The sequence below is a fragment of the Sturnira hondurensis genome, unplaced genomic scaffold (genome assembly GCF_014824575.4).
Source record: "Sturnira hondurensis isolate 20B ecotype Veracruz unplaced genomic scaffold, ASM1482457v3 Scaffold0013793, whole genome shotgun sequence".
Lineage (NCBI taxonomy): Eukaryota > Metazoa > Chordata > Mammalia > Chiroptera > Phyllostomidae > Sturnira > Sturnira hondurensis.
This window is the reverse complement of record NW_028086424.1, coordinates 729,702-753,158: the sequence shown is the minus strand read 5'-3', so window position 1 is coordinate 753,158 and position 23,457 is coordinate 729,702. Positions and strand designations below refer to the sequence as shown.

Below are 23,457 nucleotides of genomic sequence, written 5' to 3'. Positions count from 1 at the left end.
ATTTGATGACCCACATCCTGAGTGTGTCAAAACCCTGAGGGATGGGGCAGCTGGTCTGGTATGAAGAGATGACAGGATGATGAGCCTCTGGACTTTCTCCCACAAAGTCAGTATCTGAGACCAAAACCAAAGCTGCCACATGTCAGACACTTGAGGAATGACATGCACTGCAAGAAAGTGTCTGGGAAGATGCTCTTGAGAGGACCCCTGTTATTTACTGTGATTGTGCAGGGGATGCATTGGGGGCCTCCTTGTCCTCAGAATGAGAAATGTTCATGGATGTTTCATCTGGGAATCCTTGGTGTGCTTAGCTTTGGGATTGGACTGTAGTATCTCCTAGAAAGTTCTAGGATACTATCTTATGTCTGAACAATGGAATGTGTTTGGGAAAAAAATGTAAGTACTTTAAAGTCAAAAATAACTTTTTGTTCTCGCCTCTGGCTAAGCATCACACAGATGGCATTTTGACATCAAAGTTGAGGGTTGGCAGGTGTTCCAGGGTCCAGCACAGTCTGTGATATCTCAGTGTCCCTTCATTCCTCCCTCAGGTTGAAATCCTAAGAAGTCTCTTCACCTGAGACCACAGCCGTGTAAGTTCCCCTGTCTTTTGGCCACTACTAATTTCATCACATGGCAGGGAGCAGTGTGGGGACACCCTTGACAATGGAATTCCCACATCCAACCCTCATTATGTTTCTATGAAAACTGCACCAATCACACTCCTGACACTGCCATCTACACATATTTATTTTTGCAGAGTCTGGAGGTCAGAGCGAGTTTGTCTACTGAAATAAGGTTCATTTGTCATCTCTAGTAATTCATCCTTATGCATGGGGTTCCTTTTTCCACGTTGCACATTCATACATTCAGTGTATCTGGTGCAAGTTCAGTGAACACCCATCAGGTATGACCATAGTGACAGTTTCCCATGGGTTCATGAAGATGTGAATAGGGAGGGGCAGAAAGACAAAGAGGAGATGGTACATCTAAAATTAACTGTAGAAGAACTAGAGGGCTGAATCAAGAACCGTGGTCCTTCTCCTGCTCTCTAATTACAGCTACTTCACATGTGCATGTAAACTCAGATCCTGAGAGTGAGCGTCAGGCTGAACCAACAATGGTGAACAGTTTTAATATAAAGCTATATCTATCAACTTCAGTAATAGAAACTGTTTTGAATTATTTATTCATCCTGTTATCAATGGATAAAAATAATATTCTTCATATCAGTTATAATTTTATTTACATCAGTTATTTTCTATTAATGGTTTACATCAAGGTTTCCATAATCAAATAACTAAAATGTCAACATACTTACTACCCAATTTCTACCTACATATTCAACAAAGCAGATCTTGTCATTACTGAGTTTCTTCAGTATTCAAATATTTGAATCTGGATTTACTGCAGAGTCTAGAGAATAAAAACAAAGTGAGGCAGTGATGCTGCTGCACATTTAGCACCAAACTCTTGTATGAACCTGACCTGGGAGCACTGTCTGCTTCTCTGTAGAGTTCACTCTTCTGTCTCCAATGATCCACACAGGTACTCCACCTCCTGCAACACTGAGTCCACATGCTCAAGGTCATATTCTGTTCTTAGTTCTTACTCTGATCACTTTGTAGGGGAAACAGGGTCAGGTGGAACTTCCTGTCACCTGAACAAGAACTGCCTGCTCTTTTAATTCTCCCTCTGATCATCTGTGTTGAATCCCCTTGGTGAGTTCATTACTCCTGACTTTCACAGGCATCACTCATTTTAAATGCATCTTTTATGAGAATTTACTTTCCTAGGTCATGCACCATCCCAAACTTTCAACATGTCACACTCAGGAACTGTGTAGTTCATGTAACTCTCCAACACCAGAGCTTCATGTATAGCAGGAAGGCATGCAAATAGGGCTCCTCTGCTCATGAAAATCAATACAGCCTTGACCTTTCAGCTCTGATACAGGAACCCAACCCAGGATACCCAAGTGTTTCCAGTCCCTGTTCAGGACAGAACACAGAATACTCACCATGGGGTTTGGGCTCAGGTGGATTTTCCTTGTTGCTATGTTAGGAAGTAATTTATGGAGAATGAAACACTGAGCATGTGAGTGGATATGACTGAGAGAAACAGTGGAGGGTGAGAATGTCCTTACCTGACATCTTCCATTGTGACATTCAGCTGGTGGAGTCTGGGGGAGGCTTGGTGCAGCCTTGGGGGGGGGGGTCTGTGAGACTGTCATGTGCAGCCTCTGGATTTACTTTCAGTAGCTACAATATGAACTGGGTCCACCAGGCTCCAGGGAAGTGGATGGAGTGGGTTTCAGTAATTAGTAATAGTGGTAGCACATATTATGCTAACTCTGTTAAGGGCCAATTCACCATTACTAGAGACAATGCCAAGAATGAACTCTACCTGCAAATAAACAACCTGAGAGGTGAGGGCATGGCTGTGTATTACTGTACAAAAGCCACAGTGAGGGGGAGTCAGTATGAGGCCATTCACAAACCTGCCTGAAGGAGACAAGACCACTGGCCTGTTGGAGCACACAGACACTAAGGGGTGACCAGGCCACACTGAGCACAGGGATAAGCTTTGAAGTACCTGCAGATGCAGTTTAAGGACTGGCTGGTATCCTGGCATGTGTGGGGTTACTCTCCACACAGCAATTTCCTTCTGGGAGCCTTCCTTCCTTCATGCTTCTGTGCTGACTGACCTCTTCAGTATCTGAGGTACAGAGGCTTATTTTCACAGAAGGAAAACACTCTCACATGCTCCAAAGTCACACTGTCTGACTTTGTTTTCTCCTATTCTAACCAATCATTAGTGAATCATCAAGCCTTCTGACCCAACTCAGCTGAATCCAGCAAGAGGCTCTGCTGGACCCAACAAGGAATCCAGCCCTGCACAGCTCAGATTCCAAGCCAACCAGCAGCAGGATATATGCATGCCAGACACTGGGCACCAGAGTTGTAGGAACTCAGTCCCAGAGGGGGTGAAAAACCTCAGGGATGATAGTCATTGACTTAATTTCACATCCATGAAATCAATAGCAGTTGACATCATATGGACACAGGGGGACCCCCACCATACCTTGGTGTGGATGTCCAGGGTGACAATGTCACACACACTGAGGGACTATGGCAAAGGTTATCTCTTTATTGAGTGGTCTACTGAGAGCAGGGAAGATTCTACAGCAAGCCAGGAGTGGCTGCATCAGGTCAGATAAAGAGTCTGGTCCAGGTTTTGTAGTTCACCCCTGAGCAGGGTCCTGATCATAAAAGGCATTTGTATGATTTCCATCTCCCACTTGCATCAAACTGATACAGGTTGCATTCAAGAGGAGGGAGGCAAAAAGGGATTTTAAATGGGGTCCAGGACTCAAGGTGTATAGAAAATATTGGAAAGACATATGAGATACCCTAACCCCTTCCCCCACAGATTTGAGTTGGGGGAAGGGGAATATGGAGCAGGAACATGCAGGGCTGTTTTGTACAGCCACAGCCTTGCAACTAATCCATGGCATGGTCATTTAATGTAACAATCACTTAGATGTGATAAATAGCTGTGGTTATGCTTGGAGCCAGGGGGAATGGAAGTCACTTCCCCCCCAAGATGTAACTGGTGGGCAGGTACTCTGAGTTACAGTGCCTGCATGGGAGCTTGGAGAAGACTGGCTCCAGGATATCTGCCCATACCTGCCCAGACTCACAATGGCAGCTCAGTAAACTTGGAATAATACAGGGATGCTGACAGGTGATACTGATTGTAGGAGGAGTTGGAAATGGGGGTATATAGGAAGATTGGCTCTGGGATTTAAACCCAGACACAGAAGCCATTAGGGGGAGTGTCACATGGTTTTGCCAGAGTGGGCCCCCCTGCAGCCATGTGGGAGAGAGAGTCACATGCTTTTGGCAGAGTGAAGACCCCCTCCTGGCTTTTCCAGGAAGAAAGATCCATGTAGTTTGGCCAGAGTGCAGACCCCCGCAGCTCTGGTGGAGGAAAGAAGAGACTTTGCCTGGAAAATGGGTATGAGGAACTCTTGCCAGTAGACCATGAGGAGGTGCCACATGGCTTTGGATTAATTAGGATTAATTAGAAATCCTGCCTGGATGTTGACACACCGGATGGTAACAGGAGCCTGGATCCCAGATGTTTGCTTCTTTTCCTGAGTTACAGTACCCTGAATTAGGGTAGGGGCAAAAGGAAACACTGTGTGCCTCTGTGGATATCCTAAAGGACTTTGATATTTTAATGAAGGTGTTAGGTCACTACTTTAAGTCTGCAAGCATTAAATAAACATTTACTTTCCTTTTCAAAAATCTCTGGCTTTGAGAGATGTCTTTTCCATTGGCAGGGGACAATCGAGCCCAGTAGGGGTCCGGATGATATTATATACCATCTTGGGGGGGGGTGCTTGTTCTGTAACAAAACTAGGGAGAATCCCCACTTCCACCTCAGATTTCTCACGTTTTTTGCAGGAGGAGAGAGAGGGGTAAACCTCAACATGTCAGCATCAGACATGAAACGCTAGAGCCTGGCTCCTTATTTCACTGAGCACGTAGGAAACATGAGTGAGAACACAGAGTCACCTATAATTATGGAGAGAGAAACAAATTTAGTGAATACAAAACAAGAATAATGGTTATATGTATGCAATAAGGGGGGATAATGAATTATATGACCATCTTTGTTCAAAGTGCAGGGTGGAATCTGTCCACTCTACAGTGATGTCAGCTTGTTCTGAATGGCTTGGGTCCACTTTCTGCTTTCAAAGATGAGAAGCATCCACAGGTTTATGGGGATGCTAAGTTTGGGGATCTCTCCTGAAGTAGCCTTCCAATTGGGTGGAGTCATTTGGTGGTTCATTTGGTGGTTCATTATCTGGTTCATTTGTTGTTGCTATGAGCTTGTGTTGGTGTCACTGCAACACTCAGAGTTTATTAAAACCTGAAGCTCCTGTGATGGTGTTAGCAGGTGGGGCCTTGGGACAAGTGATGATCCTAGGGTGGAGCTCTCATGAGTGGGATCAGGTCCTTTTTATGAGAAGACAGAGGACAGAGGAAGCTCCCTTGCCCCATCCACCCTTTGAGATTACAGTGACCAAACAGTCATATAGCAATCTCTTCTGTAACTGACATCACTCTGCCGGCAGCTGTTACTGCATTTCCCACCTCCAGATTATTGATAAATAAATTTATTGGCCAATGACCCAGTTCACAGTCAATTGTTACAGCACCAAGAATGTAGTAGGGTTGTACAGTGACATGACCACAAGAGGTGCCTCCCTGGAAATTTGTTGCCACATATGTGTTGTTAAAAGTACAGCATCAGTGTCCTTCCAGTGATGTTCAAGGGCAGTTTTTCTCTAGTGATGTTATAGGCATTTTTCCCTGCTTGAAATTTATGGGAGGCTGTTAAACAGATGTAGTGAGAAGGCAGCATTGAAAGTGGGTGTTAACCTATGAAGCCTTTCAGTATTTACAACATCAGCATGGATGGAGGTCTACATTTCACTGGAGGTAAAATTCATAAATGCATGATTCTTCCAGTCACCATGTCACAGGGATGTGAGTGCTATGCACTTGAAGGTGTGGGCATGAATGCCACTTGGGTGCGGTATTGACCAAGTAAGATTGTGGGCTTATGTAGTTTTTATGATTTTAACTAAGCATGCCATTTTTAAAATTTCCCAGAGATTGTATATAATAATGGCATCATGGTATTTAGATTATAGTAAGAGCCCTTGAATAATTATTAATGTGCTGTGCACACCTCAATCACTTGATGTGACCATTGTTAAGCAACTGGGGCAGGAGGGTAAAGAGGCGGGGCACAGAGGGCATCCAGGGAAGGTAAAAGGCTGTACATGTCTTTGTCCCTTCTTCCCACTCTCCTTCTCCACAATGATGGACTCTTGGTGCACAGATGCACAATAAGCAGGGATTCTGTTTTGGAAAAACAAAAGAATAGGTCTTGCAGTGCCCACTGCACTCAGCCCAGGAGGTTGACAATGGAGCTGGACTTCACTCTGTGTGTCAACACAGGGACAGTGTCATACAAAGGATTTATTCTGAGCTGAATAGCATGAAACACTGTGCATGTGGAGTATCGCTGTGAATTAAATTGTATTAGCCCTGGCTGGCCTAGCTCAGTGGATTGAGTGTGGGCTTGCAAGCCACACGATCACTGTTTGATTCCCAGTCAGGGCACATGTCTGGGTTGCAGGCCAGTTCCCAGCAGGGGACACGTGAGAGACAACCATACAGTGATATTTCTCTCCCTCTCTCCTTCCCTTCCCCTCTAAAGATAAATAAATAAAATATTTAAAAAATTAAAAAAATAAAGTGTATTAAACTGGAAGATGGTAGAATTTAGCAACAACAATAAGAACTCTACAACACACAGACTAATAAGTCCCTTATAAAAGCCTCCACTTTTAGAATGAGACCACTTTTTCCTCTAGTCAAGTGGGGACCATCACCCAGGGCCTTGAGTTCTTGGTCACAAAGGAGAGTATCACATGCAAATGGCTCTCAACACATTCGGGTACACCTAGACTTGTGGCTGTGCCTGCACCTCAGGGAGATCAGTTCCAACTCCTGGGTCTCTACCGTTAGCACTTACTGAAGCCATTAACCCAGAGGATGCACCATGAAGTTTGAGCTGGGCTGGGTCTTGCCTTGATGCTTTTGCATGGTCACATTACAGAGAACCTGGGGCATTCTGTGTGTGTGTGTGTGGGTGTGTGTGTGTGTGTGTGTGTCCCCTGCTAATGAAAATATCTTGTCCACAGTTGTCAGATGTGAGAGGCAGTTGGTGGAGTCTGATGGGGGCCTGAGGTAGTCTGAGGGTCTCTGACACTGTCCTGCAAAGGTTCTGTAATAATGCTCAGTGGCTCCTATATAAACTGGACCCAACAGGCTCCAGGAAAAGGACTGGCGTGGGTAGGGGTCATCAGAAAAAAAGGTAGCAATCACAGTACAAAATATGCTGCATGAGTGAAAGGCCAATTCACTATCTCAAGAGACAATTCCGAAAGCACTGCCTATCTGCAAATGAACAGCTTGAGAGTCCCAGACTTGGCCACATATAACTGCAAAAGAGGGGCAAGGAGGGGAAGTCAGTGTGACCCCAGGCAAAATCCTCCCTGCAAGTGGGGCTATAGGTATTGGGCAGGGAGGGGGTACTTATGGCCCACATGTTATGCAGGCATAGGACATCTGGAGGTTAATTAAGGTATTGTTTCATCTTTGGCAGGGAACTTCCTTTTCACCTGACATTCAACATGTAGGTACCTAAGAAATCATCCACAACAATGAGGCTGAAGTTGTTGGTTCACCTTTATCTACGTGCATTGGGCAGATGCATATTATCTCTGACTTGAAACTCTTCCCCTAAACAGCTGTGTTGTGACTTCTGGTTTTGTGTTAGCTTGATTAAACCACAAGGTTCCCATACATTTGGCTGATAATTATTTATGGTTTTGTCCAGCTGTGTTTACAGGTGAACTTACCTTTGAAATGGTGGCTCAGAAAAGCAGATTTTTTACCACAGTGAGGATGGGCACCATCCACACCACTAAGATATTTACTGACACAAAATGAAGAGGGAAAATTAACCCCTTGACTCCTGTGTGCTGGATTTTATAGCTGAGACATAGGTCTTCTCTCCTGGGTACCCTAGTCGTCGGCCTTCAGGTCAGGATGGATCATGGCAGCAGCTCTCTTTCCTCTGCTGACTGAAACCACAGCTCCTAGGTTTTGGGCCATCTCACTGACTGTAATATAAGCATGACTTCCTACAAAAGTAAATTTCAGTATGCATTCAGTGATCAAGCAGGAAGATTACATTAATTTATGCCACATTAATTTGCAAAACTATTACCTAATGTTGCCTGTGCCCTAGACCTGTGAGGTCTATTTAATTCACCAGAGCCTCATGGATACTCAGAAAAGATTACTGAATATGAATACAGCAGAACTGCATGACATCAGAGCTCACTGAGACAGCTCACTGCTTCAGCAGACAAATTTGACAAGGCACAGGATTTGGGTTCTCAGTGATTGATCTTGCAAGTCATTTTTCTACATCTTGATTTTGCCTTCATGTGGAAAAGGTCATGACAAGCATTTACTGAAATGATATTGATTTATTCAAGCCCTAAAATTACTATGAACATTTCCTTAGAAAAAAATGATTGCTCGATGAAGGTTCTAATTGATAACACATTATGATAATAAGATAGACATGGAGGATAAATATGCAGTGATGTAAATTATGTCATGGCACACATAACCGACACATGTTTGTTAATCCACCACTGATACATGGTCCTGAGAAAATGGGAACTTTCTCATTGTTCTCCATAGGAGCTACCTGTGACATTCCCCAGACAGCAGAAACTGAAACAGTTGTTCTCATCTGTCCCTGAAAATAGAGAATGCCACCTTTGAAAGGGAGTTTGAGTAAAAACCAGTGGTGTCTGATTTCTACACATGATGCCTTGATAAATGTGAGGAAGTCCATGAGGGTTGCACAAGAGTCCCAGGTGCAGGAGGAGATGGTTTCACTTCCTGTGCGCCGACTCACACCTGTTGGTTTTCTGATAGGGCTGAGCTACATTTGTCATTGCCAGGTGATTCAGTTCCCTATAACACAGGAGCAAGGTAATCAGTCAGCAAAAATGAGAACTAATAATGCTCTGGCTAGTGTGGCTGAGTGGATTGAGTGCTGGCCTGCAAACCAAAGTGTTGCCAGTTTGATTCTTAGTCAGAACACATCCCTGGGCTGTGGGCCAGGTACCCAGTAGGGGATGCACCAGAGGCTACCACATATTAATATTTCTCTCTGCCTCTTTCCCAATTTTCTCTGTCTAGAAATAATAAATGAAACATTTTTGAAATATAGCTAAACTTGATGTAATTTGTCCTATACCAGTAGTGTTTATAAGGGAATGAAAAGACCAGCATAGAGTGCAGAGCATATTTTCAAATGCTATGTCTGAAAATATCATGCCCTGAATACAGAGGAATTTCCATATAGAGCAGGGTCCCAGGACCCTCTGAACACAGGGCCCAGCCCTCCCAGGGAGGCTGAAGATGGAGAGGTTCCTTTGATGGGTACAGTGACCTTCCCTCTGAGAAAACTATGGACCAGGCCCTCCCTACTTTGCTCCTCTGAAGACAATGGACTCAGTGCTAGAATCTGAGAACATGGATTAGCCTTGATTTTCTCACATCCTCTGTTCAGTAATTGGATGACACTGCATCATAGAGAGGTGTACTGCAGCTTTGTTTTCCTCTGCTGCATAAAAAGTGTGCTTCTGTCTGATGTAATTTGTGAGAGGTCTCTGCCGTGGGCCTCGGTGCCTTATGGAAGACTTAGCACAGAGAGCCTTGGACACAAATGCAAAACTCACACAGCAAAGGTCAAGACACCCCCCCCCCGGCCTCTATAGTTACTCATATAAAGGTGGTCACATGTGTTTGAGTTACAGAAAACAGAATCTCTGAAGAAACTATCCTTTATGTTGGGATCTTATTTACAACTAACTTGAAATCAGCATAGTATTAAACATCAAATTATGACTATAAACTCTTCCCAATTGTAGATATTTTCATGTTTTGCTTTCTTGGATGAAAAGTTAAGCCCTTATAATACCTACAAGAAAATAGATGAAATTCAAAATCTCCTTTTGTACACAGAACAGTGAGGCCATCTGTTGACATGCTTGCAGTGAGACTCACAACCTACATGTACTTTTGTCCCAGGTCACACAAGGAATTTGTTCAGGAGAAGAGATGCCCAGACAGAGCCTGACTCTGTGACTCCCCACTTTTGAAAACAGATTTGCACATGCAAATATATCACTGGCTCCAGGGTACATCCTCCCCTAGGCTGTTAGGTCTCACAGCTCTTTCCTCACACTGGGATGAGGTCTCTTGGGAAGGCAGAACTGTATTCTAGAAAAAGATGAGACTGTTGGATCTCCTCCTGTGCCTGGTGACAGTCCCCCAGGGTGAGTGTCTCACGTGTGAGACACAGGCCTCTGGGATAATATTTCATTACCTATAATTTCTTTGCCCATGACTTGGCTGCTGTATATAATATGAAAAACAAAAAGGAACAACAGATACGTCTTTTATAGCTGCACTTTTTATTTGGATATCTACTTGGATGTGAAATTTCTGGGTAATGAGGTAGTTCTGTTTTGAATTTTTTGAAGAACATCCATATTGTTCTTCCTTAGTACCTGCACCAACACATATTGCCACTAATAATGAATAGGGTTCCATTGACTGCATGTTCTTACCATCCTTTCTAATCTCTTGTTTATGTTCAAAATGCTTCCTTTTCTCATTTAGATATTTGATGTTAAGTTGTACTTCTTTTTATACTCTGGATGTTAACTCGTGACCAGATATATGACTTGCAAATATTTCCCCATACCTAGCTTGTCTTTCACTTTGTTGATGCTATTCTTTTCACACACATATGCTGTTCAGTGTAATGGAACCAGATTTGTCTCTGTTTTTTTCTTGTTTACTGTGTTTTTATGTCATATTGAATAAATTATTGATGAATGTACTTCAATAATATTTTTCAATACTTTGTTCTCAGGGTTTTGTACTTTTAGGTCCTATAGTCAGATCTTAATCCATTTTTGACTTATTTTTTCTGCATGGGACAGAATAGGATTTTGTTCTGTTCTTTGCATGTGCATATTCAGTGAACCCAAGCCATTTTTGGTGTTACTGCTCTTTCCACATCAAGTGTTCAATAAATGGATGAAAAATTTGACAAAATCTAACACACTTTTCTGAGAAGTAAAACAATCAACACACTAAAAATAGAAGGAAAATGCCACATATAACAAAGCCCGTGTATAAAACCCCACAGATAACATCATTCTCGGTGGCAACAAAATGGAAGCTTTTTCTCTAAGATCGAGAGTAAGACAATGATACCCATTCTTACTGCTACCATTCAATATGGTACAAGCCATCCTAGCAAGAGCACTTTGGCAGAAAATTAAATGCAATTGATTTAAATTATAATGAAGTGTTAAAATGACCACTGTTCACACATTACATGAACTTACATTGGACTTCCATTTCATTTCAATAGTTAGATGAATTTTTTCTTCTGCAGAAGGGTTTAATATGTCTGTGAATGAGGGGAACCTCAGCTAGCTAGGTTTCCAGGGGGCCACTATAGATGGGAATAAAGAGTCATCCCAGCATCAATCTTGTTGCTCCAGGGAGAAAGGGGGTAGCATTTTTTTCTAGTGGAAAATATCCTGAGACCTTTGTTGACACTGTATTTATTAGGATTGGGAAGTGCGGGAGGATACAACACACGTGCATAGATGATCAATCATTATCTGACGGGATACAGACATAAAAAAACTAACACTATCTCTAGATAACAATTAAAGTAACACGGAATTCTTTTCAGTTTGTGGTATCTGTGACATGCATATGCCAGATGACTGTAAAAGCATAGCTCAGGAAGGAGGGAGTTTAACTCCTTATGCCTTGAACTCAAACATTTAGTATATACTAAGAGGGATTATCACCAAGCAGAGCTGTCTTCAGAGAACAAAAATGTACATTTCAGACCTGATTCTCAAGGGACCCTTGGTGTTAGAATCAGACCATGCCTGCCACCTTCATTATGACCTGGTTTCCCAGGGAGACTTACTAGCCTCTTTCAGAGCTTGCTCTCATGGGGCTACAGTCTCCAAAACCACACAGAATGGTATCCAATATGTGTAGATTTTGTTTGAACTGTTGCACAGGACTTTACTACATTACTTCAACAACATGAACTAAAATGCACATCTGAATGAAGTGCGCATGAGTCCATGGATATGTGTGTAAGTGCATACATGGGGGTTGCAAAGTACACACCCTTCCTTATATAAATTGACTGTGTAACTAAATGTATGTCCATCTTACTCTTTCCAAGATTCAGAAACATGATTTGAGCCCAGGACATAGGGATTTTGCCACTGGGCTGCTCTGAGAAAGGCCAGCGAGGTGCAAACATGATTTATGGGTCATTCTCAGCTCATTTGTAGGTCTTCTCCAGTTTCCCCTCTGATGCTGGGAGCACTGGGATGTGGAGTAGTGTAATCAAACTGCCACTCAGTCATGTTTCCCACCCAAACTCACCACAAGAAATGCCATGTGAACCACAATTGCAAACATAGCACAACTTTGTTTTCACACCACTGCAAGGTAGAGAATCAGCATATTTAATGCAAAAAGTGCAAAAGGACTAACTTCGACAAATCATGGAGCTCAGGATGGCCATTGGAGGTGCATACACAGCGCAGTACTTACCTTAAAATACCCAGCTTCTGCACATTATATAATGTAGTATTGGGAACCATGTGGATTGGGAAATACCAGGGAACATAGAAAAAAGGACCATCACCTGTGCTGTCAGTTGTGTGTGCCCTTTGCAGCTGCCCAGAGCCTGTCCTGGGTCACAGGAGGTCGTTGTGTCTCCTGCGCTGACTGCAGCATGACAAGACTCTGTGAGCCTGGAATGTTCCAGTGGGACTCACACACAGGGGTGACACTGTTGTGAACTCACACTTGCTCATACAGTGAGCACATAAGATTGCTCCATTGACCTTGCTCACCTTCACAATCCCACCCTCACTGTCTCAGTCTCAGGAAAGATAGGACAGAAGGTAAATGGGCTGCTGCTCTATCCCAGGCTCACACCTCTGTATCTCTCTAGTCCTCTAGGCCCGCACCTCTAGGACAGGAACCACAGGGAAAGAAGCCATGAACGAAGACACAGAATAGGATGCTCTCTGCTGGATGGGGCCTTCCACCTTGCCTTATCCACATCTTAGGGCCCTTTTGAGAACTTTGTGCCCTGTGGGTCCTGGTACTGATTGGTGCTGTCCTCAGGGAGAGTAAACAGGGGACCCACAGCTCAGGTGTCACTGATCCTCCAGCACAGACTTGCTCCTCTGTTTCAGAGTCTAGAGTACCCATAGGGGTCAAGACCATGGGAGAAAATGCAAATCTCACATAGAACCGCCATTGCTGGGTTAAAAATCTTGGAACAGGCCCTTGGCATTGACACTTGTGCATCCCCTGGGCACACTGTGGTCCACTCTCTTGCTTCTGACTATTCTTTTCTTTACTGCTCCTGTCAGGGACACTCTTGGAGATGAAACTATTCCTGTCATTATTTTCAGGTGGCTTTTATTTCCTCTTGTGCTTTCTCTGAAGTGGTTCTGTCTCAGGTCACCATTCACCAGTCTGGCCCTGGGCTGATGAGAATCTCCAAGACCCTCACACTGACCTCCGTCTTCTCTGGATTCTCACTGAGAACTACTGACACAGGTATCAGGTGGATCTGTCAGCCCTCTGGGAACTCACAGGAGTGGCCCATATACACTTGGTGGGATGATGATAAGTATTATAACCCATCTCTGAAGTTCAGGCTCACAATCTCCAAGGTCACCTGCAAAAACCAGGTGGTTCTCACAGTGACCAGCATGGGGCCTGCAGACACAGCCACATGCTACTTTACATGAGGGGCACAGAGATTTCCCAGGGGCCTCCTTTATAAGAAACTGGATGGGTGTCAACTTGGTCCCACATCTGCAGGACAGTAAATCATGGGGGATGGTATTTACTACCAGACTCTGGGGGTTCCTCTGGTCCCCCACAGGTTCAAAGCCCCATCTTGCTTTATTTTCTCTCCTTAGAAGACCCCACCCTTGTTGGTGGTGTGGACAGGCAGATGCTTAATTCTGTTTCCTAAACACGCAACATGGCAAGGTCAGTTTCATACAACAAAAGCATCACCCACAGGATATCATTGTTTCATGGGCTTCTCTTCCTCCAAGATGCAGAATACAAATAAACAGAAAGTCCACCTTTGTTTATAGATGGAATTACATGTTAGAGAAAAATTAACTAATAAGAAATCTGGAATCTCCATCCATGTGCTCTGACCAGAGCAATCAGCTTATAAAACCAAGACATGCAGCTGATCTGAAAATCCAAAAACAGGGGCAGAGGAGGTAGGAGGAAACAGGGAATGGTGAATGCCCTCCCACAAGTACAGCAACTGGGAAGACCTAGGACCACTGTGGCACAGAGGTCCCTCTGCCTAGGATTGTGGGGTTTATCCCACATAAGGATCCCCAATCTACAGCAACAGAGATAGAAATGGGAGCTCATGTAGTACCTGATGATGGGAACTCATGGGAATTCTTTTCACCTGGAGAACTCATAATGCACCATCCCAGAGATTAAGCAAGCGACCCAATTGTTACAACACCAGGATCTGTGACTTGCTGGAGGGGCCTCACAGCAGTTCCAGACTAGAGGAAGGGACTGTCTGGTTCAATCAGCAGTGACTTTCTGGGGCACTTTACTCTCTCAAAAGACTGTGGGCAGAGAACCACTGGGAATCTTGAGTGTGTTGCTTGAGAAAGAATATGAGTGCTGTCCACTTTGAGCTCACTCTCAGCACTCTACCCTCACCTGATAAATTACTAGGTCTGCCCTGTTCTAGTCCTGCCCTTTCAAGGCAAACAGGCGTGACATGTGCTGGATATTTGGTCCCACTGTCCTGGTTAGACCACACAGGTGTGAGTGGATTATTTGTTCCATTGGAGCCTGGGAGGTGTTGGGAAAATTGGAGTGCCAAGTAGCCCTGATTCTTCTGTGATTTTCTTCAGTCTGGTTGGAGGTTGTGAACATGCCAGCAATACACACAGAGTTGGGTTTTTGGATTGTATCCCCCAGGTGGACTTCTATCCTGGAGTTAGATGGGCATGTTCTATAGCTGCATCATGGGGAAGTAGACCTGGGGTCCCCAGCGAGTTTAGCCTCTGCAGCTGTGGGGGAGGGATGAAGTGCTGCTGGTAACAGAGAGAGCGGAACAGTGACTTTGTGGATCCAGGATAGTGGTCCTGGACCCAACACAAACTTTAACAGCAGGTATCTGTAACAGTTGTAGGTGAACCTGATTCACCTCAGCTGATCCAGGACCACATCACAGGTGATGCACAAGCTTCTTCATTATACTGTTGACTGAGTCCACAGGTGTATTTAGCCATGGACAGTAGGCAACGCTAGATGCAAACACCCATTCATGCACTCATTAGAGCAAAGGGGTCCTACAACATCACTGAGCATGCCCCACTCTCCTCTGGATTAAGGTCAGGGGAACAGGGCTCGCCAGTGGAAAGTATAGAGGTCTAGATACTCACTGTTACCAGATATGGCCTCTTGGATACGACCAAGGCTGTGACCACTGGAGGGCACTCAGCATCCCTGAACACATGGATCATCAAAGAACCAGGTGCATTTGGATATTTGTGCTGCTTTTCTGTCTGGTTTCTTCTTCCTGTAACTGTTTTCTTTAGGGAACTCTCTGGATAACTAATTATGCCCTCACCTCTGAAATTCCTGAGTGAGAAAACTCTGTTTTAAAGGAAGAAACTATTCTCGTGTGGAAAAGGCAGAATATCCTTCAGACACTCTTGTGCCCAGTTCCAGTGAATCATCAGACATTGTGACCCATGTCGTCTGAGTCCAACAAGAGGCTCTGCTGGATCCAGCAGTCAGTCCAGCCCCACACAACTCAGTGTCTATGCTGGCCATCAGCAGAGCATGGACATGCACAGCAGTGGCACCAGAGGTGTATGAATCCAATTTCAGAGAACAGAGGCCCCCAGTGATGATGGTCATTGACTTGGAATCATGCTCACAGCACCAAGTGTAGGTGATATAGCACAGAGGCAGGGGGAACAACACAGCTTGGTGTGGTTGTCAAACCTGACCACAAACACACACTGACGGACCTAGGTAGGCCTAGGAGGAATGAAAAATCACTGGGTGGGGAAACTGTACAGTGGGAAACTGTAACCTACAGAAATGCCTGTCTGGGAAACTGCCTGCTGACTCTACCCAGGACAAACAGATGCCAAGCTAAGATTAGGGTCTGGGGTGATTCTATCTGGCATAACAGGATCCAGCTTTAATTTGAACCTGACAAGATGTATCAAGAAAAATGGTCAGCAGAAATGTCACCCAGCAACCAGCTCTCATCTATCAGACCCTGACACCCCAACCAGTTACCCTTTATGTTTTATTTTTTGTGTGTGTTTAAAAACCCTGTGCCAAGAACAACTGAGCAAGTCTTAACCTCCCTTGGTTGGCTCCACTTTCTCCACTTTTCCCTGAAAGTTCCAACCTCCATAGGTTGGCTCCACATTTCCTCTTATTCCCCCTAACAAACACTGCTCCTTAGCTTGCTGCATCTGTCTGGCTTCTTGAGCGACTCTGACCTAACACACACCCCAAGGGGACATGGAGTTTTTATCATGCACAGAGTTGAAATGTCTGGGAGGGACAGGAAAGGCCCTTCATCAAGTCATATTATTACACTGTCCTGGTTAGCAGTTCCCAGTGTGCTTACTGAGGTATGATTTGCCAGCAAATAATACTAGGCTGTGGTTCTCAATGGGAGTCTCTAGTAAACCGAGAAGGCTTTCTGAACTTTTCCAATAAAGATGACATGTATGAGTAGAGTCATGAATTCAGCTATGTCTTCTGCCTGTCACACTGTGACCCAAACTCTTGTCTCAGCCTCCCTGAAATTTTGGATAATTTTCTTTTTTCTTTCTTTAAATTACTGTTAACATTCTATATTATTTTATATGAGCTTCTGTAACATGGCACAGCCAGAGGTCCCCAAAAGAGGGATATGTAATGGGGTCCAGAACTCAGAGTATTCAGGAAATATGTAAAAATATATGATGTCCTTGCCCTGACAAACCTGAACTGGGGGATGGGACACATGGAGCAGGGCCATTGAGAGTTGTTCTGCATAGCAACAGTTTTGCAACTAACTTCAAGCATGGTCATTTACCATATCTATAACTTTTAACTGGTTTTGTGGATATGTTAAATAGCTGTGGCCATGGTTTGAGCCAGGGAGATGGGAGGGATTTCAACCTATGATGTAACTGGGAGGCAACTCCCTCTGGTTATAGTGCTTCGGTGAGAGCTTGGAGCTGATTGGCTCCACACCATGGGGCCATGTCTGCCCAGACTTATTATGGCAGCCCAGAAAAGCTTGAAAAATATGAAAATGCTGGTAGGTGTAACTGATTGTTGGAGAAGTCAGAAATGGGACTGTAGAGGAAGATTGGTACTGGGATTTAAACCAAGGCATGACAGCTATTCATAGTCAAGAACATGCGGCTTTGGCGAAAGTCAGGGACATGCAGCGTTGGGGTGCTTCCTTTTGCCATGTGGCTTAGGAGGAAGGAGAGACCTTGCTGGGAAGAAAAGGGGTGATAGGACTCTTCTTGGTGGGCCATGAGAAGGTACCACATGATTTTGGTTTGACTGAAGATCACAGCAGCAACACAGCTAATGGTGCTAGGAACCCAGTGGCTACCTGAGCCATGGGCTTCCACTTCTTTTCATACAATATGGTACCCTGGACTGGGAATAGGGAGAAAGAAGGACTGTGTTGATCTGTGGGTATTCTAAAGGACTTTAGTATTTTAATGAGAACATTCAGTCATTACTCTAAGTCTGTATAACTTTTTGAATAAATAATCCCTTTCCTTTCCACTCATCTGTGGCATTTAGAGACTTAATTCCCTGGTAGCTGGAAAGGTGAAACTACTACAGGATGGGGCAGTGCCCTGGGAGCAGAAGGAGGGTCCATTTGGTAATGGTGTATTATTCACCCCTATGGGCCTGTTCTGTAACACTTCTAGTCTACAGTAAAGTGATCAGACATTTATACAATGTGTGATGTGATGGCCCTATGGATCCCATACCCACCTGGCACCACACATAGCATTTACAATATTATTGACTGTGCAGAACTTTACAACCTGGGTTTAATCTGTAACTGCTGATTTGTATTTATTAAACCCTTTACTTTTTTCACCCAGACTCCCAAATCCCCCCCCCCCCAGAATTCCCTAGTTTGTCCTCAAGGTCTATGTGTCTGTTTCTATTGTGCTTGTTTATTTATTTTGTTCTTGAGATTAAAAGTATAAGAGAGATCATATTGTATTTCTATATATCTGTCACACTTATTTGACTCAGCATAATACTTCATACATCCATCCATGTTGTCACTGATTGAAAGAATTTTTATTTTTTATGGCTGAGTAAACATATTGGGTTAATTTATAAATCAGTGGGTTTGCAAAAAGTCATTTTTTTTTTCATTTTCACCAATAACTTTATCACCTGTGTGGTAGAACACTGATTGTTCTCATTTAATGTGTTAATTGGGTCTTTATCAACTTAAACTTGTCTACCCATACATGAAGCATCATTCAGAGAGAAATCTACATGATAAAACTTCACAAACCACTTTGACATGTTTGATCTGTTTTTTTTTTTTCTTTTCGTTTTTACATTAGAGACACTGAGGTGTCCATGCCCTATGAGCCCAGATGGGACCTTCCTGTTCAGGGAGGGTGATGGACAGCTGAAGGAACATGGGACCAACAAATTCAGGACTGTTGTCACAGGAGCAGTGGCTGAGGAATCTGAGGAGGAATTTCATCTGGGGGCCTGAGTCTTGCAGTTGATAAAAAAAATAAGAGTTGGACAAGAGGCAACTTTAAATATCCTAATCTATCAGAGTCTTTACCAAACTTTATAAGACAAGAGAACCACCGTCAATGTGGTTATTTTTAAGGCATTTTTATATGTGAATGTTAAGGAGCTAGGAACAGTGATGGGTTCATTAAATCACTAGGTGGGAAATTTAGGACATGGACTCACCCAGGAATGAGAAATTCAGACATTATAGCTGAGAACAAATCTAGGTTGTCTCTGTGTCACTTAAAGCTGGGTTCTCAGTGAGGATCTTGTCCTCTGGTGGCCTGTTCCTCAGTGGGAGGAGCTCTGTTCACAAAGCTCAGGAACTTAAGAGGGGGCATATATTCTACAGTGTGGATTAGGACTTAGACTCTCTGATTCCCTGAAAGCATATTGCTGTGTCCTATATCTTCTCTCAGATGGGGTATAGTCTTCAGCTATGAAACACTCTGCATCATGCATAGGCAAAAGAGAAGAGGTAGACTAGATTAAATGTTCATCTGTCTGTGCCCCAAGGCATCACCAACAGCCACACCCTCTCCTACAAAAGTCCTGACTGCACAGCCCCTCACCATGGACTGAAGATAGAGAGCCCTCTTCCTGGTAGCAGTGGCTACAGGTGAGATGCTCCCCAGTATCTGGACTGAGGATGGACCAGGGATGGTCAGTGGGTATTTCCACCCAGTCTTGTCTCTTCTCCACAGGGGTCTACTCCGAGACTCAGCTGGTACAGTCCGGGGCTGAGGTGAGGAAGCCTGAGTCCTCAGTGAAGGTCTCCTGCAAGGCTCTGGGTACTCATTCACAGACTACTATATGAACTGGTTTCGACACCCCCCTCCCAAAAAGGACTTGAGTGGCTAGGACAAGTTCACCCTGGAAATAGTGATAAAAATATTGGCAGAAGTTCCAGAGCAGAGTAACTATGATGGCAGACAAATTAATGAACACAGCCTACATAGAGCTGAGCAACCTGAATACTGAGTGCAAATACTCACACATTACTGTGTGAGAGATACAGGGAAGGGAATTCAGCACGAGCACAATAAAAAAACCTCTTTGGAGGAGACAGGATAGCTGGGCTGCAGGGGCAGCTGTGTTCCTGGGCAGGAGAGAAGGGGCTTTCTCTTGGGAGCAGGGATTTCCTCTCAAAGCTGTCAGCTGCATCCAGGGACACTTCTTCCTTATTTGTGGCCCCTATTTCCCACATTCTCACTGCAGACAGTAAAGGAAGAAGTAATACCGTCTGTCTGCAGATGAGATTCCACCCTGTGCCTGGGACCTTTCCTTAACCACACTCCTGTGTGCCCTTTATCTTCCTTGACAATTAACTATCCTGAGTGCTTTCTTCTTTCCCATGGATGGAAACATTTCCCACAGAGTTAGTTCCATCTCTGTTCAGGCCCAAGTGTGCTGAGCTCAGGCTCTCTGTCCCCCAGCACGCACACAATGTCCTCACATGTCTCCTTCATTCTCATGGGTACACCTCACACATTAGGGGTCACGATCTTCCCCCAGAACTTTCACCTCTCAGGTCTCTGTCCTTGCCACATGTTACCCCCATCCCGTCATTTATTGAGTGGATGTAGAAATGAACCCCCAAATCTGTTTCAACAATCACCATATCGTTACTCTTATGTTCTTTGGTTTCCTTACCAAAAGGACCCATGATCCCATTTATGGCCCAACTGCAAAATTCTGAATAATCTACCCATGTCAACACCTGTAACTCAGACATCCCGAACTTAATCACATCTTCAGAGCCCTGGCATATATGAAAAAACCCTTTCATCCCAGCAGCTAGAACCTGAATGTTCCTGAGCATTCGGGTTCATCCATCATGGTTTCAAAAGGATCTGGGTCTCAGCTGCACCTCAGTAATCTGGGGACAGGCTTACTTCCTGAGCTGCTTGAACCTGTGTGAGAGAGTGCCAGTGTGTGCATGTGTGTGTGCACACACATGTTAACATACCAGCACATGTGACTGCATGATATGTTGTATGTGTGCTCATGTGTGATTTAATATCTAAGTCTCCCACACGTCAGTGAGAACCAGGCTCCAGGGTGAGTGCATCTCACTAGAAAGCCTGGTCTTCCCTCACTGTCAGCTGGGTATGATCCAAAGGACAAGAGTGTGTCTTGGGTATGTGTGGGATAGTTAATTGTCAATAGGGTATGTGTCTGTGGGTATCCTAAAGGACTTTGATATTTTAAATGAAAACATTAGGTCACTAATTTAAGTCTGTATAGCATTAAATAAACATTCCCTTTCCTTTTCAGAAATATTTGGCATTGAGAGAAGTCTTTCCTATTGCTGACAGACAATTGAGCCCAGTACAGGGTCCTTTCTATTTGTATATCACCCTTGGCCCCTTGTGTGTTTTGAAACATTAGTACTGATGTGACTTTTATGGAACATTAAATGGTTAATGTTTCTTTATAGCATTTACTAAATTTCAACTAACTGCTCAGCTGCTGAATAACTTGCATGATGACATATCTTAGTATGCATGCTGTTTCTTGGTGTCTTTTTACCTTTTCACCCCTGAGTCTGAACTCTGCAGGAATCATGCTGGTGATTTGTCTCTGTACAGCACTGCATCTATCTCTCAGGTGGACATGGCAGCACATGGTGTCTGACTCCCTGTGTTCCCTCCCTCTTCTGGTCCAGTTCCCATGGACCCTCTATCTGCTGACAGGCCTGATAAGGCTCAGAAATGGTGGTCCTGACACATCATCTTGGTAAACATATGGATCCCTGAAAGGACTGTCAGCTCAGTGCTCCAGATGCAGAATACCACACATCTATCCTTAGCAGGAGCCCCTGTCTCCTGCGGGAAGCATGGCTAACACCACTGGGGGTATGGGACTCTGAAGACTAGGATGTGTCTCATTGAAATCTTTGAATATTTCCTCTTTGACCCAAGGGTTTCAAGCTTCATTGTGGGAGAGATTTGCTTTGGGATCGTGTTGGGTCCAAGGAACAGTCCAGGGGACCTCAAGTTGCTGGCCCAGATGTTCAACAGGCCCCATCCATGATCACGATGGTCAGACAGGGCACATAGTTAATTAAAAGTGTTAATAGAAAGAAACAGATGACTTTGTTCCACTTGTAAATAACTTTCATGTTGCATACTTCAGTATGTTACAAAATGTGCACAGAATGAATATATCTGGTAGCATAGAGTGACCACCATCCTTCCTGTTCTCTTAGTACGTGACCTGTACACACACAGCCACACCCTATCACACAAAGTAACACACATAATCAGAGCCTATTCACACACAGTCACAAACAATAACACACAGTCATACATTTGTTTTTGAAAATGACATGCATTCATACATGAGTTGTGATACAAAACTATTCATGTGTTTGCACACCCTTTCCTCTAAAATGTTTCAGGATTTTTTTTCCACTCATTAATGCCCAGTCCACATAATGCATAGGGCTGACCATTCTCCTGTGACAATTGCTACAACATGTACTTAATGAATGACCTTAAGTAGATTTATTTTATGTTTACTTCCTACAGTAGCAATTATTATATACAAAATTACATGTTTGGAAGTGATGCAGTACTGGAAATACATGAGTAGGTCTATAACTGAAAAGTATAATTATGAGAAACTTTGTAATTTTGCCCAATGATTTCAGGAGCTTATTCAGAAAAGTTATCTCAACTTACCTTTATATACAGGACAATAGCAGAGCAAACATTACCACTGACTCCTATATCATTATAGATTAGTATAACTTCTTTATTTTCATAACCACAGTTCTTCATGGTGGACTTGCATTTTAATCTGTAACTGTGTTTCCTAATAATCTTTGTAAAGTCAGTAAAGTGCACAAGTAAATACTGGTCACATTAATGTGGAGAAAATTTGTGAAGAAATGTCCAGAAGTTAACTGAGGGGTAAAAGTGGGAGAGTTTACTGAGGGGTAAAAGTGGGAGAACCCCATGCTCTATCTGGTGGCCCCATATGTCCCTCCCTCTCTTCTTCAGTCTCCACTTCCCTTAGCAAAGGAGAGAAGATAAATGAGGACAGAAACAGAAACCTCACGACCGTGCAGTGTAAATCCAGCGTGCTGGTAGTATATGAGATGAGACTGACCTCTTACAAAGTGTGGCCAAATCTCACAAACTAGATCTAATGGAGACAGCATAACAATTGTGAGATCTAGTTTTATATATTTAAAAATTCTTAGTTGTGGTAGAAAATACAAAAATGGCCATCTTATTATGTGAAGGATACACTTCTGTAATGTTAAGTATATGCTCATTGACATAGAACCTCGTTAAAAACTCTTTCATCTTGCAGATCTGACACTTTACAAATGTAAATCCACCTACAGCCCCCCATGTCTGGAAGTCTGCATACTAGTTTCCATTTCCATACACCTGACTATGCTAGATAGACAATTTGTATAAGTGGAACCATACAGGGACATCTTCTGGTGACCATCTGATTTCTTTCATCATAAAGTACTCAAGTTCCAGCCATGCTAAAGCATCTGTCAGGGTTTCTCTTTCTCAATGTTGTGTAATACTCCAGAGTATCCAAATTCTGTTCATGCCTTCATTCATCAAGGGACATTTCGGTTGTTTCCACCCATTGTGCACTCTGAATTTGCTGCTATGATCATGGCTGCCTAGCCACCATCTTTGACATTACACTAGATATACACCCTGCAGTCCAATTGCTGCACCATATGACATTTCTATTTTCATTTTTTGAAAAGCCTCCATACTGTTTTTTTTTCTAGTGGGTGCAAAAGAGCTCCTATTTTCCATATTCTTGCCAACATTTGTTATTTTTATTTGTTTTCTTTTCATTATAA

General features: G+C 43.6%; 1 gene segment (V, D, J or C); it reads left to right on the top strand.

Moving 5' to 3' along the window:
- Positions 1–9,900: 9,900 nt before the first annotated feature.
- Positions 9,901–23,457, top strand: part of LOC118998073 (Ig heavy chain V region PJ14-like) — an 80,999-nt gene continuing 67,442 nt past the window's right edge. The window contains 1 exon segment of the V gene segment in view: positions 9,901–10,009. Coding sequence covers positions 9,964–10,009 — 46 coding nt within the window.